General features: G+C 59.0%; 1 protein-coding gene across 1 annotated transcript in view; it reads left to right on the top strand.

The window, feature by feature from the left end:
* The first annotated feature begins 985 nt into the window (after positions 1-985).
* STK32C (serine/threonine kinase 32C) overlaps positions 986-18,325 on the top strand; it is a 44,731-nt gene continuing 27,391 nt past the window's right edge. The window contains exon 1 of the mRNA XM_066238767.1: positions 986-1,348. Within this exon, the coding sequence (XP_066094864.1) occupies positions 1,087-1,348 (262 nt within the window). The 5' untranslated portion in view covers positions 986-1,086. The remainder of the gene's footprint in view (positions 1,349-18,325) is intronic.

Raw genomic sequence — 18,325 nt, 5'->3', positions numbered from 1 at the left:
GGCGCGAGGCAATCTCACCTGACTGCTCAAGCAGGGATGGAGGCGCAGGGCGTGAAACAGCACCTCGCACAACGCAAATACGCGGCAAAGGCCACTGGGAGGCCCAGACCCCTGTGGGAGTTGGGCAGGGCCATGGGGACCCTGGGCGACTCAGACACACGTTACCCAGGAGGTTTAGCACCAATGCCCTGGCGACCGCATTGGGAGGGGGACCCAACCAAGGGGACCCTGAAAGCGCGGACGCACGTGCTAAGCGCCCCCGCCACCCGCGCGAAGGCGTGTGCGCACGCGTTCTCAGCCAGGCTGTGGGCCTGCCGCCCGGGGAAGGGGCTCGCGCACCAGCCCTGCTGCAGCCGCGCTCCCTAGTCCTCCCCCGCTCCCTCCCGGTGCGCAGTCCCGAGAGCCACCTGCAACCCCAGGGCGGGATCCACACTCGGACCAGCACCTCAGGGCTGCCGGCCTGAGTGGGACCCGACCTCGGTCCAAACGCAGCTGTTTCATCCCGAGCCCGGCGCGACCTTGCGAAGCGCAGAGCCGCAGGCTGACGTTTAAGGTTTCCCAGATCGAGCGGCGACAGTCCGAGGGCGGGCTTTGTTCACGCAGGCAGCAGAGGTGGGCAGGCTCCACGGAACCACCGAGTCTCCGCCGCCTTGTCGGGCGGAGCCGTCCCTTCCCCAGGACCCTATCCTTTAGGGGCGGGCCTTCAGGAAACTCGGAGGGGACCATGGTCGTTCCTCCCTCACTGTTGTCTTCTCCGCCTAGTCGGTCCGGGAGGAACTGGACCCTCTGGAGAGGAACCGTGGGTACAAAGCACGGTGCACAGAAAGCGCGACGCACCGCCCCCCGCGCCAGTCCCGCCCCGTCTCCGCCCCCGGCGCTGGGCTGCACCCTGACTCCTTCCCGCCGGCCCCGCCCCGGCCCCGCCCCCGCGCGCTCTCAGTCGGCGGAGCCTGCACGGCCTCCCGGACCCGCGAGCGCGGAGCTGGGGCGCACTGCGGCCGCTGCCAGCCTCTCCCACACTCGCCCCCGGCCCGGCGGGTGGGCCATGTCCCGTACTCCCGCCGCGGCGCGCACCCAGGCCCCGCGATGAGGAGCGGCGCCGAGCGCAGGGGCAGTAGCGCCTCGGCGCCCCCCGGCTCGCCGCCCTCCGGCCGCGTGCGCCCCGCGGGCCCTGACGCGCCCCTGGCCCAGCAGCCTCCTGCAGCCGGCCAGCCTCGAGCCCGGGATTCGGCCGATGCCCGCGCGCAGCCGCGCCCCCTGTTTGCGTGGAGCAAGTGGAAGAAGAGGATGAGCTCGTCCATGTCGGCGGCCCCCGCACGGAGGCCAGTGTTTGACGACAAGGAGGATGGTGAGTTTGGCTGCACGCCGGGGACTCCGGGTCGCTCCAGGAACAGCGTGGGGACTCCACGCGCTCTCGCAGGAGGGCCCTGGCGGTAGGATTTCCTCACATTCAGACACCGCAGCCCCGGGTTGGGAAGCCGTCATGGAGCCACTTGGTTTCCAGGGAAACTCGCGGACAGTGCCTGTGGTGCCCACGCGTGTCCAGCGTGCCCGCATGCATCCTCCGTGTACAGTAGCAGTCAGGCGGCTCTAACCTTGGGTGTGACACCAGCCGCTGTACCGAGGGCTGTACGGTTTCATTTTCCTGTTAGGGGCAGTGCGCCGCTCGGTTCATTACTCTGCACCTGTGCTGTGCCTAGTGTGCAAGGGAGACCTGTGTCCCACAGGTGGCTCAGGGCCCCTAGCCCTCGCTCTCAGTCTCCAGAGTGACGGCACGTGGCCACCGGCATGCCCAACCTTTGCGCTCAGCTGTGCGGTGGAGATGGCCTTGCCTCTGTGCACAGACCTGCCCTTTGGTCAACTGGTTTGCTGTCAGGTCCTCCGGGACCAGGTAAAGTTGTCCACCCAGAGCACAGGTGTCCATTGAATGGCCATAGGGAAGTGGGTGCTGGTGGAAAGCAGGTGACCAGCAGCTGCCCATCCAGGCACACCTCTGGGGCCCTGCTGGGCAGCAGGCACCCCTAACTCAGCACCTGGAGGGGAGGTGGCTGTGCAGTGGCCACCTCTGGGGCACTGTGACACATTCACAGGCACACATCCAGCCCTTCTCTACAGATGCCACACAGATCGTGGAAATGGCATGGTGATGACACATTTGATGTTTTTTTGACATTTTCCTAAAATAGTTGAAATATGCGGATTTTTTTTTCATTTGTAGGCAGCCTTCAGAGGTAAGATGGATCCCTTATCATTTTAGAGCCCAGCTCAGTACGAGAGCTCAAGCTATTTATTTCCGATAAATAATTTAAGCATTCTAGGACATTACAACAGTCCGACCTGAGGCCAGTGTTGGTGAGTGTGCAGGTCAGGTGCTCACCATCCTCAGAGGGAGTGATGAGGTACCTTCTGTTGTGCTGTGGGGGGTGGGGTGGGAGCAGGGCTGGCCGTGGTGAGTCTGGCGCAGGTCAGGGATGCCTGCACTCTGCAGACAAACATTCAGGACCAGCCACACCCCACACAGTGCAATCTGGGGCTGCCTTTCACTGTGCTCTGAATTCGGGGACAGCAGAACTCACTGCTGCACCTGTTTCATGTTATCTGTTTCTGTCTTGAGCATCTGTGTTCAAAGTAAAGGAAGCCCAGAGTGAATTAGGACCTAATCAGGGAGCAGATGTGCACCTAGCCTCTGAGTGCAGGAGGAGAACACAGCTGGGAAGCACATCCGACTTCAGATCTGGCCGGTGTCCGCCACGCACGGCCACTCTCTTCACCTCGGCATCGAGCCCTGCGAGGCAGAGATGGAGGCACTGATGTGGGCTCATTAGGGTGGAATTCTTCTATGTGCTCAGCGAGTTCTGTCTCAGGATCCGAGAATGATTAAAAAGGCAAAAAAAGAGCGCGGAATCGCTTTACGATGCTCGTACTCTGATTCGACAGTCATTTCCCATGCCCGCCCACCCCCTTATTTGCCTGTGGAAGGGTAGCACAGGGTCCCAGCTGTCTTGGCTTGTGGGAGGTGGGTGGGTAACTGGTGTTGGCTCCAGGTGCTTACTTGTTTATAGGACATGTGGCCATTGATCACCTGCTCATCACTGGGCACGGTGGCCACATTCCTGAACTGAACACATGATCAGGATTTTCCTGAGCTTTGGTGAGATCAGGAGGCCACACCTGTCTCCGGCCTCGGGGGCTGTGGATGTGATCTGGGTGGGCAGCCACTTTTATTCCATGAGTGTGTGTCACCATCAGGACACATAAGGCTCAGGAGTCACAGCCGTGTCCGCAGAGAGAATGTTGTGCAGCTCCTAGCGTGAAGGCCATGGGTTTATCTGGATGGAAAGAAGGAAGGGACGTCTTTCAGGAGGGGAGCTGTGCTCCCTGAATCCACCACTTCTCTGGATGAGGGTGTAAAGTCACCCAGCGCCTCCAGATAGCATCTTATGACTTTCTCAGCCCCGCTGCAGAGGGGCTTTGAGAGGTGACGGTGTAGCTCTGGTGACTCGCAGTTACTGGGACTGCATGGTTGCTATGGCAATGTGAAACCTTCTGATGCCTTTTTATTTATTATTAAAACACCCCATTAATATATCAAATTTGGTATGTAGAGAAAAGGAAAAAAAGAAAAGAAGAGGATAATTGAACTACCCTCCGATTACCAATGAGATTGATCACCTTTGCTTTTCGTGGCCGGGGTATTGGTATTCTTTTCTGAGTTGCTGGCACCGTCCCCAACCTGTGCCATTTAGTAAACTCCAACTAAAAAGATGTAGCTGTAATATGAAAAATCTTAACTGTCCCCTGTCCCTACCAATCCAGTGGAGTGTGGAGCTATCTTCCTTCTGTGGCAGGGTCAGGGCCTGGTCAGTGTCCTCTGCACCTCTCCCTTCCACCCCCTCCTCCCGTTCTGTCCCTCCCTGACTTCCGGGGCAATTCTTTTTAGGGACTAAACTTGCTAGGTGACAACCTGCATTTCTGCTGCTGCTCTGCTCCAGAGCCGTGCTGTTGGGCAAGCGCCTTCTTCACTGCTCTTTGTCTTGGTATCTTCAATGCTAGAGGGGGGGTTCTAGCACCTTCCGGCTGACCCACTGGGGAGCCTGGGGGACACCATGGCTTGTCTCACACCTGATGTGGCATGAGCTTGCTCGGAAGGAGTAACTGATCACCAAGAAGGTGTGCCTTCACCCAGAGAGACCGGGAGTAAGGGAACCCTGGCAGGCTGCGCAGAACCTGGCCCGTGTGCTGGTGGGCGGGAGGGCAGTAGGGCCACCTGGTTACCAAGTCACCTTTCCTTAAAGTTAAAAAACGAGCCTCTGTCTTCTTCTAGTCACAGAAGCATTACAATGCATACGTTTATAAGAATTTCATACTTTCCTGTTTTGTTTTGTTTTTTCTAAAATTATCCTATGTAATAGGAAAACCGAGACATCCATACCTGTAACTCCAGGAGGAGTTTCCCGTGCACTTTCCCAGCCTTTCCCAGGGGCATGTGGCCGTCCCAAAAGGCACGGCTTTCCTCTGACAGGGGAACAGGGTCAGCTCAGATGGTTTTGTCATAACCAGCTTCCCCCCCCCCCCTGCCCCAAGCCGGGTGCTGTGCACATCTTCTGACTGCAGCATCCTTGGTCGGCTGAATTTACAGCTGCAATTCTGCACCCTGGCTGTGACCTGGACTCCACGGGCCCTGCCCTCAGAAACGTGGGCTGACTTTGTTGGGGTTGAGTGAGGGGGGAGCTCAGGCATCAGCACATCTTGAAGCACTGCCCCCCCACCCCCACCCCTGCCACCGGTGATTATGATGGGCGGTCAGGGCCGACAATCACTGCTCTGTCGCTTTCCTCTGTGCAGACAGAGTGTTCTTTACTTAATTCCCTATGGTAGGACATTTGGGTGTTTCCGTTTTATAACTGCCATAAACAGTTTAGCCATGAACAGAGCTGTACACTCACCTCTGCCCACGAGGCCACGTCAGAGGGGTATCCATGTCAGGTGGCTCGATGCCTCTGCCCAGCTCCCGCCACGAGCCAGCCGCTGTCTCGGGTGTGCAGCGGTGGTCCAACAGACGTGGGTGCCGCCCGCCCATGTGGGATCGCCGGACAGAGAGGGCCGTGGGGAGAGCCGCCATCGACAAAGCCACACGAACACCTTACTGAACGGTAGCAGGGGCCGCAGCAGAGAGAAAGGGGAGGCCTGCTCTCGGCGGGCGGCCGGAAAGGGAGGCTCCTCTCAGGGGCCCGAAAGTACTTTTGTCGGAGTCCTCACCAACTGGGGGCATTGGGGATGTTTGCATTTTTTGACAGTCTGGAAGGTGAAGAGGTTGCACAGACACTTCGAGTTTCTTTGACCGCCAGTGAGGTTGGTCACCTTTGCTTTCCGTGGTTGGGGCACCGTCTCTGACCACGGAAGATGTGACCTTCCTGATCACAACGGGAGTGCTTGCTGTCCCCCTTCTTCTCACCACTCCCAACACATAAAGGCTTCCTGTGAGCAGCTCCCCACATGTGCTCATTGTTCACCTGGTAAGGTTGCTAGCTCTTGGTTTTATTTTTGGTTTTTTTTCGGGTTTTTGGTACGGATGTGTTTAATGTTCAGGTGGTCAAATCTATCAGCATCCTCGGTCCTGGCCGTGTCTCGTCCTGGTGTAGGGTTACAGAAGCCTGTTCCCGGGCAGCCCAGGCGGGAATAATCCAATTTGGAAACCAATCGGCACCTACTTTTTCTCCTCTGTGGTTTCACTTTTTTTTTTTTTTTCAGTTTTCATTGCAAATTTCGTTTTAGACAAACATTCCAGGTAGAACGGGAATGTTTTCCTCCCGTGGGTTGCGCGCTGTCCTAGGCTGCGCACAGTCAGGTGGTTCCTACATTTAAAATGTACTCCTGGGCCCTGGCCGGTTGGCTCAGTGGTAGAGCGTCGGCCTGGCATGCAAGAGGTCCAGGGTTTGATTCCCAGCCAGGGCACACAGGAGAAGCACCCATCTACTTCTCCACCCCTCCCCCTCTCCTTTCTCTTTGTCTCTCTCTTCCCCTTCCGCAACGAGGCTCCATTGGAGCAAAGATGGCCCGGGCGCTGGGGATGACTCCTTGGCCTCTGCCCCAGGCGCTAGAGTGGCTCTGGTCGCAACAGAATGACGCCCCGGAGGGGCAGAGCATCGCCCCCTGTTGGGCAGAGCGTCGCCCCCTGGTGGGCATGCCGGGTGGATCCCAGTCGGGCGCATGCGGGAGTCTGTCTGACTGTCTCTCCCCGTTTCCAGCTTCGGGGAAAAAAAAAAATGTACTCCTGTTGTGTGTCAGTTGCTTGTCTTTGTTGTTGTTGTTGTTGAATTGGGAACGGGAGTTTCACCCTGGGTTGGTGCTGGGGTGCGGGATACGGTGACTCCCACAGTGTTCGCCCTGTGTGTGGCCACTCTGCCAAGGTTCTGAGTTGTTTCCTTGGGCCCTATGTGTGGCCACTCTGCCATCGGTTCTAAGTTGTTTCTTTGGGCCTTGTGGGCGGCCGGTCGTGTCCCCTGCAGAGAAGGCCTGACTGGCCTACTTACTGCCTTGTAGACCCGTGTTCCTCGTGGTACTACCCGGAGGGTCCAGTGGGGCTGAGCACAGGTGTGGCTATCCCCATCGTGCTGGTGGAGCTGCAGTTCCCAGCATCGGTCTAGCCCTGGTTTACTAAATCTTCTTCCAGTGGGGCATTGACTTGAGTTTTAACGGGTGCTTTTTTCCTTCCCTTCTGACCCTGAAAAGAGGGGTGGGAGAGAGGTTGGTTCTCCATGTGTGGGCCAAGCTTGGGCTGGAAGCCCTTCACCCCTCCCCCACAACACAGGGGCCCTGGTGGCTGCAGACACAGGGGTCCTTTCCCAGTGGGAGACATAGCATAGGCGCCCCAGGTCTGGGGGTGGGGTTGGGTTCCAGTTGGGTTGGAGGGCATGTGGTCCAGCCCACTTTGACCATTCATTCCTGGGTTCCCCGGGAAGCACAGGGTGAACCAGGGAGACCTCTGGGAAGCCACGGGGTCTGGCGCATCCCTCTCCCTGCAGCTGGCAGGGCCGGTCTCAAACGGACTCGGGACTACGGGACTACTGTCACACTTCTTTATGTAACAAATGTCAGCTCTGCACGTCTATCCATCTGCTTGTACATTTTACAATGCTAAAAATAAGCCTGTTTTCTTTTAAAAATGTAACCACCCAGCTTCCAGCTGAGAAAAGCTGCAAGAACTCACTGGAGGTAATTTCTGTCCAGGGTTTCTCTCTGAGGACAGCACTCCGAGGTGGTCTGGGGCGGGAATGCCGTGGAAACGCATCAGCCCCACGGGGTCAGGTTGTGCTGAGCGGCACCTCCACCCTCAGGGGCCTAGCCCCTGGGACCCTGAGCAATGGGGTGGGGTCCGAGCTCTGCATTTCCCAGCAGCCCCCAGGAGACGTCACTGCTGCCGGCCTGTGGACACACTCTAGTGTCCAGCTGGTGTCATTGTTGAGTGAGGGCAGAAGCCCACCTGGTGACCTTGGTACCTGCCCTGATGCAGGACAGGTGTCGGTTGGGCCACGGCGTGGTGTGGTGTGGCGTGGCATGGCGTGGCGTGGCGTGGCATGGCGTGCCTGTCGCTGTGGGTTCTGTGTTGGCTTCCGTGTTGCTCCTGGCTGCCTTTCCTGGTGACAGGTGCGTGGCCTGTCACCTGTGTAACTAGCGTTTCATATCCTTCATCTTCCCCCAACCCTGTGGCCCCAGCCTCTCCCTCACTGTCAGCAGAGGCCAGGCTGATTTCCTCTGATCCCCACCCGGAAGGGTATGGAAGCGTGTGCGGATGCTCCGCCCTTCTGGTCACCCATCCTTTTGTCCCAGAGCTAGGGACACCACAGGGTCAGCCACCACACCTCTGGGACTCGCCCTGGGGTGCCGATGGGTGCTCTCACCAAGCGGGCCCTCCTGGGGGTGCCCAGGCCCAGGCAAGCTCTTTGGGTCTCTCCTGAACCCCTCAGTTCTTAGGTGAAGGGCTTGTGCTCTGTGGCCGTGGTCTCAGTCCCCTGGCTGGTGGGAAGCTCAGAGCCAGTTGCCTCTTTCCCACCCGGGGAGTGGGCACACACTGGCCAGGTGCCCTGGAGGACAGAGGACACTCTGGGCTCCTCCCTGCTCCCCAAACGCATTGGTCCAGCACGCGGGATGATTTTAATGATCAAAATTAGAGACCATTCGGGAGAAGCTGTAATTACTGAAATTATTGTTATTTTTAAAAACTGGGATGCAGCCCTGGCCGGTTGGCTCAGTGGTAGAGCGTCGGCCTGGCGTGCAGGAGTCCCGGGTTCGATTCCCGGCCAGGGCACACAGGAGAAGCGCCCATCTGCTTCTCCACCCCTCCCCCTCTCCTTCCTCTCTGTCTCTTTCTTCCCCTCCCGCAGCCAAGGCTCCATTGGAGCAAAGTTTGCCCGGGTGCTGAGGATGGCTCTATGGCCTCTGCCTCAGGTGCTAGAGTGGCTCTGGTCGCAACAGAGCAGCGCCCCAGATGGGCAGAGCATCGCCCCCTGGTGGGTGTGCCAGGTAGATCCCAGTCGGGCGCATGTGGGAGTCTGTCTGACTGCCTCCCCGTTTCTGGCTTTGTAAAAATACAAAAAAAACAAAAAACAAACAAACAAAAAAACACAAACAAACAAAAAAACTGGGATGCCTGCTTCATCAAAAAATGCTTTTTCCTCATTGACCTAAAATCTGTCTGGAAAAAACAAGGCAACCGACCGAAATCAGCCTGGCTGAGGGTAGAGAGGAGGCCCAGGGCTCGCTGTGGCCAGGCTCATCCAGCCATGAGACAGGTCACTTCCCGCCCTCCCCTCCATTTTCCTGAACGGGACCCCGGCACCCACAGTGGGTCCCGGGCACTGCCAGCTCTGCCGGCTCAGGCACAGGCCCCCATCAATCGTGCAAAACCCCTGTTTGATGTTATTTAATTTCTGAAGCCAAAGAGGTGGTGGGGGGAGGGACTTGAGGTCACCCCCAATTTTTTTTTTTCATTTTTCTGAAGCTGGAAACAGGGAGAGACAGTCAGACAGACTCCCGCATGCGCCCGACCGGGATCCACCCAGCACGCCCACCATGGGGCGACGCTCTGCCCACCAGGGGGCGATGCTCTGCCCATCCGGGGCGTCACCATGTTGCGACCAGAGCCACTCTAGCGCCTGAGGCAGAGGCCACAGAGCCATCCCCAGCGCCCGGGCCATCTCTGCTCCAATGGAGCCTCGGCTGCGGGAGGGGAAGAGAGAGACAGAGAAGAAAGCACGGCGGAGGGGTGGAGAAGCAAACGGGCGCTTCTCCTGTGTGCCCTGGCCGGGAATCGAACCCGGGTCCTCTGCACGCTAGGCCGACGCTCTACTGCTGAGCCAACCAGCCAGGGCGTCACCCCCAATTTATTAAAAATAGGAGCTGAGCACCCCCAGCTTCTCCCAGTGATGTCAAAGCCACCTTAGGAGGGTCTCACTGCCTCCAGAATTCACACCGTGACTCTTTGTTCTGCGTGCACAAGGCGGGACTCGTCCCAGAAGCAGCCAGCAGACCGACCTCTCCAGGGAGGGCAGTAGGCATGGCGGCGGGCGCTGGGGCCTGTTTCTTGTGGGCCTCGAGTTCCTTCCTGCACGTGACCCGGTGCGAGTGGGGACGCCCGCCCCGGTGTCTGGTGCCTTTTCTCTGGGCCTCCCGTTCCCCCCTGTGTCGTCCCCGTCACTGTCCCCCATGCAACTCAAAGCCCAGGTCCCACAGCACTGGGACCCTGGTGGCACAGGGCAGTGGCATGTCACTGAGCTTCTCACACCTGGCAGCGTTCATGCCCAGGGAGCCTGATATCAGTGACTCAGTGATGTAACAGCAGCCATTTTTTATCATTTCTCATGATTCTGTGGGCTGGGAACTTGGACAGGACTCCGTGGGGACGGGTCTTCCTGCTCCATGGGACATCTGTGGAGCCAGAACCCCCACGATGGCTTCCTCATTCATGCACCTGGTGCCCACTCCAGGCTGGAATGGCCCCGAGTCATGAAGGCTGGGAAGGGCCCTCTGGGAGTCACAGCCCATAGCCTCCATTCCCGAGGTGAGCTGGTCTCTTAGTTACCTACCCTGCTTAACAAATGACCTCAGACCACAGTGATCTAAGACAAGGAACGCTAACCGCGTGGTTTCTGTGAGTTGGTCAGGTGGGTCGACCGAGGCTGCCATCTGCTTGTCAGCCAGGCTGCGGTCATCTGAGGGTTCTACCAGAGCTGGACAACCTGCTCCCAAGCCAGGTCCCCCACATGGGTCATAGCTAGAGGCCTCAGCTCCTCACTGAAGAGCCTCTCCTAAGGCAGCTGTATGACCTCACAAGGTGGCACTGATGAGTTTTAGGACCTAGCCTCTGAAGTTACACATGGTCACCGCCCCCTCCCCCCATTCTGTCCCTCAGAAACAAGTCACAGTGGGTGTTGGGCCCACCATCAAAGGGAGGGACTTTGGCGGGAAGGTTGAAGAATCTGTGGACCTATTTCGAATGACCACAGGGGTCCTCTGTAGTCACAGGGCTGCTCCCTTGTCCACTGGTCTCCGTAGCAGGAGAGCCAGACGTCCACTGTGGGCTTCACTGGTCACATTTGCTTGGCTTATCCTTAGTTCTTTCTCTTTTTTTTCTTTGCCTTCTAAGTATCAAAGTCAGCTTGAGTTCTGAAGCTGCAGGCCAGCTCCTCAGGCAGTAAGGATCACTTGAGACGTCAGCCTCTGGTGGAGACGGGGAAGGACAAGACAGAACAGAAGGGGGAGGTGTGCGGAAAGGGAGGGAGGGGAGGGCCCACCTCCAGTGGTGACCAGTCCTGGCCCCATCGGGCCGCGGGGCTGCCACCCAGGGGTGGGCCCAGCTGTCCAGCCTGCGAGGTGCTGGGACAGCAGGAGTCAGGACAGAGGAGTGGCTGGGGCAGCGGGGGGATGGCGCCCAGACGTGCAGGGCCACAGGGAAGGGACAGCCCCGGGCTCTGTTCTCTACGGTGGTTCCTGCAGAGGGTACGGTGTGACACAGCATTGGTCGGCGAGTATAAACAGACAAAATGCTCTGTTACTTTACAACGTCTTTCCTCTGTCATCTGGATCCGAGGCCCCTTCCCTTCGGTGATTAGAATGAGCAGGACGATTGACACAGAGCCCCCTCCCCTAGCGCTGGGCAGCTGCGACTCTGAGCTGGGCACGGGGTGGGGGGGGAGGCACTGAACAGGTGACCGGAGTTCAGAGGTAAAAGAGAGAGCCTTTGCCTCCTGACCCGGTGACCCCCATGCTCCTGTCCCAGGCTCCTCCCGGCCCCCCACCCCCCCCTGCCTTAGCCTCCTGGCTCCTTTCCAGGGTCCCTGACACCGGGGGGGGGGGGCCAGATAGGGAAGAAGCTGGCAGTTCCCGCGTCCATGTGGCTACTGACCATTGCGCCCAAATCCTGTCGACTGGGCATACTTATTAATAGCGGTCACTCTTAGACATGTCCTGGTTGGAATGATAAATCATATGGCCGCCCATCTAGCCGCCAGACACCGTTGCCCGGATGACCCTTCTATTTCCATTGTAGCTCATCATTATGTAACACAAAGTGACAAGACAAAAAGTGCCGAGAAGTTCAGTGTCGCACGTGGACTCGGCACTCACACGAGACCCGTTTGCGGGGTTTTTACGCCACCGTTCAGTCCACACACTTGCAGACGCGCACAATGGATGTATGTCACTCAGAAAAAATAAACGGTTTCCTAGTGAACTTGTTTTAGAATATATTAGATTTACAGAAAAGCTGTGAAGCTTATACAGAGAGTTCTCATCCACCCCACACCTGGTTTTTCCCTGGTATTCACGTCTTATTAGTGAGTCTGGTCCATCTGTGGTTAACCAGTGAACCTATATTGATACATTATTGTGGGAGTCAGAGATGCAGACCAATAGGACCATAGTGAGTGCGTGTGCAGAGGTGATAGATAGACAGATAGAGAGATAGATTAGATATAGAGATAAGTAGATAGAGAGAGAGAGAGAGAGATAGATAGATAGACAGATGATAGATAGATAGAGAGACAGATAGGCAATAGGTAACAAACAGATGGGAGACAGATGGATTGTACAGAAATAGAGGAGCTGCCTCACTTGGCTCTGGAGGCCAAGACGTCCTACAGTCCGCTGTCCGTAGGCTGGAGATCCAGGAAAGCCAGTACCATAGTCCAGTTCGAGTCTGCCGTCCTGAGACCCGTGGAGCCGACGGTCCGGGTCCCAGTGTGACAGCCTGAGCAGATGAGCTGAGAGGTCCCCGCTCAGCAGTGGGGCAGGGAAAGGGGCATATTCCTCCCTCCTCCACAGTTTGCTCTGTTCTGGCCCATCTTAGGGACACTATTATCCATCCTGCCCGACACCCTCTGACCGGGTGCCTGTGCCCCACGATGTGAGTTTTTCTCCCTGGGGGCAAGCAGCCGGACACCCGGCACCTTCAGCGGCAGCTGCTGTTAGTGGACTTTGGCTGGGGGCACTGACACTTACAACAGTGCTCCTCGGAGTGGACCCAACAGAATGTGCACCTCCGTGCACCCCAAGACGCGCATGGTTGACCACACGGCACTGTGTGGACTCACCGGAGCCGGGACCAGAGCACAGGTCCCAGACCTTTATGCGCATGGGCCTCCCGTCACAGTGAGGAGTCACGGAGCGACAGCTCGTGCTGCTGACTCTGTTGCGTGGCAGGTGACAGCCACGGGTCTGTCCCCCGGTGGGAGGCACCTCCAGGGGCCCAGGAAGGCTGTGTTTCCTGATCTGCTCACCGATTTCCTGGGCATGTTCACTTTATAACCATTATTTGAGCTGAATGCTCATCACAGGCACTGTTTTCTTATTGCGTGTTTCGTCGGCTCTAACCAAAAGTTTGCAAGAATACTTGAAAGGCACCAGTGCCGGGCCCCCGATCCAGAAATTCTGCTCTGCTTGGTTCCGTGCCGCACAGGCTTGGGCTCAGAGGCGAGTGGGATGAAGACCTGGTTCTGGAACCCAGGGTTGCAGGGCTCCAGATAGCTCGTCACTGGGCACACACGCCCTTGTTCCTGCTTCTTGCGCCTAAGTGACCTCAGCCTGGAATGTCTGGCCTCCCGGACCACCCGTATCAGCCCCAACATGTCCCTCACGCCCCCTCTCAACTCCAGGACCAGGATGCCATGTGCCTGTCCCTGCCTGGGACACCTCCTCCCACCCCTGCCTCGGGCGTGAGCTCTCTCAGGCCTGGTGGCCCTGTGGGAGGTCCTCTGGGCAGCACAGAGGACTAGGGGAGCTGTCCAAGGTGCCAGCTCTGAGTGGGAGCCTGGTGGGCCAGCGGGCCGAGGTTCTGGGCCTCCGGGGCTCAGCTGTGAGCTCTGCGCTGTGCCAGGTGCACGTTTGGTAGTAACTTGTCCTCCACCAGCTCCCGGGGGTGGGCGGGAGTGAACCGTGGGTTTGTGTCCCCGGGAGGCCATCATGTAGGCATTTAGAAGGCATTTGCCATGAGGGCTTGCAGTGAACACACAGCGTGCTTCATTTCCTACTCGTGAGAAGGCTTCGCTTGCTGCCGGCTCCCTGCTCCACACTTGCAGCAAAACTCCTTGAAAGCATTTGTCCTGCTGTTTCCGGCCCCTCCTGACTGGAGTCAGGATGTGTCTCCACAGCCCCAAAGCTCCTGTGAGGTCCCTTTCACCTGCTAAGTCCTCTACGTCCTGGGCCCGTGACAGGCTGGACCCTCTGGACCCCTCCTCAGTCCACCTTTCTTCCCGTGGTTTTCAGGACGCCCACTGTCCTGATGTCCCACTCTTCAGAACGTGACGCTGGAACACCTCGGGGCCCCTTCTTGCAGCGTTCTCTTCGCGGCAGGCTCACGCACGGGCAACCTCGGGCTTCAAATATCATCCATATGCTCACAACACCCTCATTTAAATCTGCTGGGACCTGCCTCCCACATTCCAGCCTTTTCTGTCCACTCTCAGACTTGACACCACCCCTCTCGAGTGTCTCAGAGAGGTTTCAGATCCAGCACGTTCAACGGTGAGCTCTGAGTCCAGCCACCTTCCCCCCCGCCACCCCGCTCTGGCCTGAGAGTGGCCCAGGCTGTCTGCTCACAGCTGTCAACCGGACACTCACAAGGCCCGGCTCTGTCCCAGAGGCTGAAGGGGCCACCTGCCAGTGGTTTGGCAAGAGCATGCCCACCACATCTCCTTCAAACCCACTTTAAAACTGGGTACCCCCCTCCCAACCCCAGCTCCTACCTCTGGCCCGGCCTGCTTTGCTTTCCTGGTGGGGCCGTTTCCAGGTGGTGGGACCCTTGTCTGTGTGAAGTGGGAAGGGGTGCAGGTTGAGGGGGGGCTGGTGTTCTCCCGCCTCTCACACAGAAGGGCCAGCTTGGGGGGGGGAGCAGTTGGCCAGACCTCCGAGAGGCCTCCCAGCATCCCCACCACCCTTCAAAGGAGTCGGGGCCGTGGAGGCACAGCGCAGAGCCACTCCTGTGGCTCCTGAAGACTCTCTCCTTTTGGTGGGATTTTCTGCGAGCAGGGGAGGCCTCAGCAGGGCACCGCGGGGGCAACAGGCATGGGCGGCCCCACCTCTCTGGGCAGGAGGAGCCTGCGGCTGTTTGGACCCTCACAGCCTGGCTCTCACCCGGTCATACCAACTGTTCCACCTTCTCTGATGGGCGAGCTGTCTGTTACGCGGTCGGGGTGGTGGGCCCAGGCCAGATACTGGGAGAGACCCGCTGGGGAGCTGGGCGTTAGGACAGGTCAGGAGCAGCTGCGGGGGAGGGGGCAGGGTGCCTGCCCAGGTACTGGAAGGGGACACGGAGGCTGGCGGCACCTCCCCTCTGGCTAAATGTGACGGATGAGTCTCTGCAGCTGCAGGCACTGCTGCCCGGAAGGCCTTTTCCTGAATTAGGTTGGAGGCTTGTATGTGGGCTGGTTATGAAACACCCGTCTGACAGGAGCTCAGAGCAGGCCCATGAGCCAAGTGCCTCATGTCCAGGGCAGGCAGCCGCCTCTGCAGAGGGTCCAGTGCCGTCCAAGGGGGTCACTGGGCGTGGGGTGGCCCCGGGACCGCAGCTGGGGGTGGCTCTGACTGCAGGGCCCCTGCATGTCCACAGGCTGAGCGGGGGCGGGGCCTCCTCTAAGCCAGGCTGGCTCGGCACTGTGGTCATCTGGGAGGCCGTTCGGTGTGGTGGGCCGGCCTGTGTGCTGTGGGATGTCAGCAGCATCACTGCCTCTATCCACGGTGCCAGCAGCACACTTCGGTTGGTGACAGTTAATCATGCCTCCAACACGGGCACATGCCCCCCCTAATCTGTGAGAGGCCGCAGCCAACAGTGTGGGGGTGTCGGGGATGATTCCAGTTGTCTCCAGGTGTCCCCAGCCTGGCATCACGCCTCCCAGGGCCAGGGTCCAGTCAGAGCCTCAGCTCACAGACGAGACCGGAGAAGCACTGCTCACGTGGGCCTCGGAGCCAGGCCAGGACCAGGTCTGCCAGATTCGGGCAGAGGCCTGTGACCTGCACGGCTACACAGCCTAACCATCCCAGCTGTCCTAGGGGTCTGGGGGCCAACATGACTGTGTCTTTGAATAAACATGTTCAAATGTATGTGTGCATACAAGCATGTGTGCACATGTGAGTGTGAGGACGTGTACATGTGTGGGTGAGCATGTGTGTGTGAACACAATGTATGCACAAATGTGGGGTGTGCGTGTAAGAGTGGATGTTCATGTGCAGAGGTTGTGGGTATGAATGTATTAATGCACATGTCTGAATGTGCAAGTGTGAGATTGTGCATGGGTGTCTTTATGAGTGTGTGAGCATGGATACGCATGGATACGCAAGCATGTATGTGCGTGTGAGTGCGTGGGATTGTGTGTGCGTGCCTGTGTGCGATCCTGTTTGTATGTTTTTGTGTATGTGTGTGTGCAGGGGAGAGAAACAGCAAACAAGACCCAGCCCTCAGCCCAGTGAGGGCCCTGGCTGTGTGCACACCATAGGCGTACTCCCCTGGGGCTGCCCTGGCTGTCCACCCCGTGGACGGCCGGGGTGGTGGCGGCTCTGGCTCTTCCCCTGGCGTTGCCCCTGCCTCTTTAAGAAGGAGCTGGAATTGTTGGGGCTCCCGGTTCTGTCATCTCTGTGGGACCCCAGGAGCCCCTACAGGGGGAGCCTTGGGTCCTGAGAGAGGCCTGGTGTTTGGGGGAAGAGGCAAGGCTGACCATGGGCCCCATACGTGAACTCTATCTCCTGCGCTCTTCTCTGTGGGGACAACAGGGAGGCAGACTGTCCACCTCCTACTGCTAGCGCCCGGCTTGTGGGGCAGGAGATTAAGAATAGCCATCCTGCGCCCACGGGTGGACATGGAGTCAGGTGGCTGTGTCCACCTGTCTGCAGGCAGAGTGTCCTTGGGCCGGCAGGTCTCAGAGCTGGCGTGGGAGCTGGGGGGTAAGGTCTGTTCACCTGGCTCTCCCACTCGAGCTCTCCACGCCCCTGGAGGGGCCAGGCTGATGGGCGGCACCCTGCCCCGAGGGTCCTTTAAAAGCCGAGTCCCCCCCTCTCGCTGGGGTGACAGATCTTCAGGCCACCGGTGTGGTGCTGGAGCGGGAGCATCGTGGATTGAGAAAGTGGAGGGGATAATAGTCACCCCGAGCCAGGCGGTCCCGGCCTTGGACCCACGTGCGTGTCCAGTGGACTCTCGAGAAACTTTTACAAAATGAACTCGGGTTCCTTTTAATTAGAGAGAAGCGCAGTGCCCCAAAGGGGCGCGCCCGCTCGTCTGTCCGCCGAGCTAATTGAGAGGTTCAGAAAGTCTCCGTAATTACCACTCACTCCCTGGCGAGTTCTCCTGCTCTGAGCACAGCTCTCTGCCGCTCAAACACGGAGCTGCCGCGCAGGGCGGGGACTCGTCCTCAGGATGAGGACACGAGAGGGAGGAGCCCACGGTCTGAGGGGCCATGCCCCTGCCTGCTGGCCTCCTGCCGCGGGGTCCGGGGTGGGTGACCCAGGCCAGGGCACAGGCACCCTCTCCGGGAACCTCCTGATGTGAGCACGGGTCCCTCTCCAGGGCTAGGAAGGCCACGAGGACAGGGCCGCGTTCCGGTCACGTTGGACTCCACAGGGTCTTGCTTGTCGACTCGAACCAAAGAGACCAGGAGGAGAGGGTGGCTGAGCTGCTGTGCGGGAGGCCGGGCTCCGCTCCCCAAGGCCAGGAGGAGACAGGGTTCTCTTGAAACGTCCGTCTTACTGGAGTAGAACTTACGTAAAATAAAGCTCCTCCACATTATGGACGTGATCCCGTGAGTTCTGAGAGATGGCTGCTGCTGTGTGACCATCACAGCTGTCAAAGAGGAACACCAGTGTCCCTGTCAGCCCGCCACGCCCCCCACGCCCCGCTGTGGTCAGCCCCGTGGCCACGCCCCCACGCCCCGCTGCGGTCAGCCCCGTGGCCACGCCCCCCCACGCCCCGCTGCGGTCAGCCCCGTGGCCAAGCCCCCCATGCCCCGCCCCGCTGCGGTCAGCCTTGTGGCCACGCCCCCACGCCCCGCTGCGGTCAGCCCCGTGGCCAAGCCCCCCATGCCCCGCTGCGGTCAGCCCCGTGGCCTAGCCCCCCATGCCCCGCTGCGGTCAGCCCCGTGGCCAAGCCCCCCATGCCCCGCTGCGGTCAGCCCCGTGGCCAAGCCCCCCATGCCCCGCTGCGGTCAGCCCCGTGGCCAAGCCCCCCCATGCCCCGCTGCGGTCAGCCCCGTGGCCAAGCCCCCCATGCCCCGCTGCGGTCAGCCCCGTGGCCAAGCCCCCCATGCCCCGCTGCGGTCAGCCCCGTGGCCAAGCCCCCCCATGCCCCGCTGCGGTCAGCCCCGTGGCCGACTGGCTGGGCCCCGCCCGCAAATGCCCCGTGCTCTTTCAGTTCTTCACAGTCATTTTGGCAAAGGAGTTGTTCGTTTTGAGGAAGTCCAGTCCTCTGGCCACTTGTTCTTTTTTGTGCCTCCTCTAGGAAATATTTGCCCAACTCTTTGTGGTAACTAAGAGTCTAAGAGCTCTCCTGTGTTATCGTTATCGTTATCTCCTATCTATCGTTATCGTTTTAGCTGTTAGTTTTTGTTTATGTGCCATTTTCTGTTGGTTCTTGTATCGGTAAGAAGTAAGGGTGCAGGCTCGCTCCCTCTCTCTCTCTCTCATCTTCTCTCTTTCTGTCTCCTCTCCCCCCCCCCTCGCGACTTTTCGCGTGACTCAGTGCCACGAGCTGAAATGACTGCCCCTCCCCAGGGAGCCTCCTCAGCCCTCCCCTTGAAAGTCACGGCCCCGGTAATCAGGGGCCTTTTTCTGAACTCCGCTTTGCCCC

This window comes from Saccopteryx bilineata, chromosome 7, assembly GCF_036850765.1.
Source record: "Saccopteryx bilineata isolate mSacBil1 chromosome 7, mSacBil1_pri_phased_curated, whole genome shotgun sequence".
In the NCBI taxonomy this organism is placed as follows: domain Eukaryota; kingdom Metazoa; phylum Chordata; class Mammalia; order Chiroptera; family Emballonuridae; genus Saccopteryx; species Saccopteryx bilineata.
Note: the sequence above shows the minus strand (reverse complement) of the source record. Positions and strands in the feature narration are given on the sequence as shown.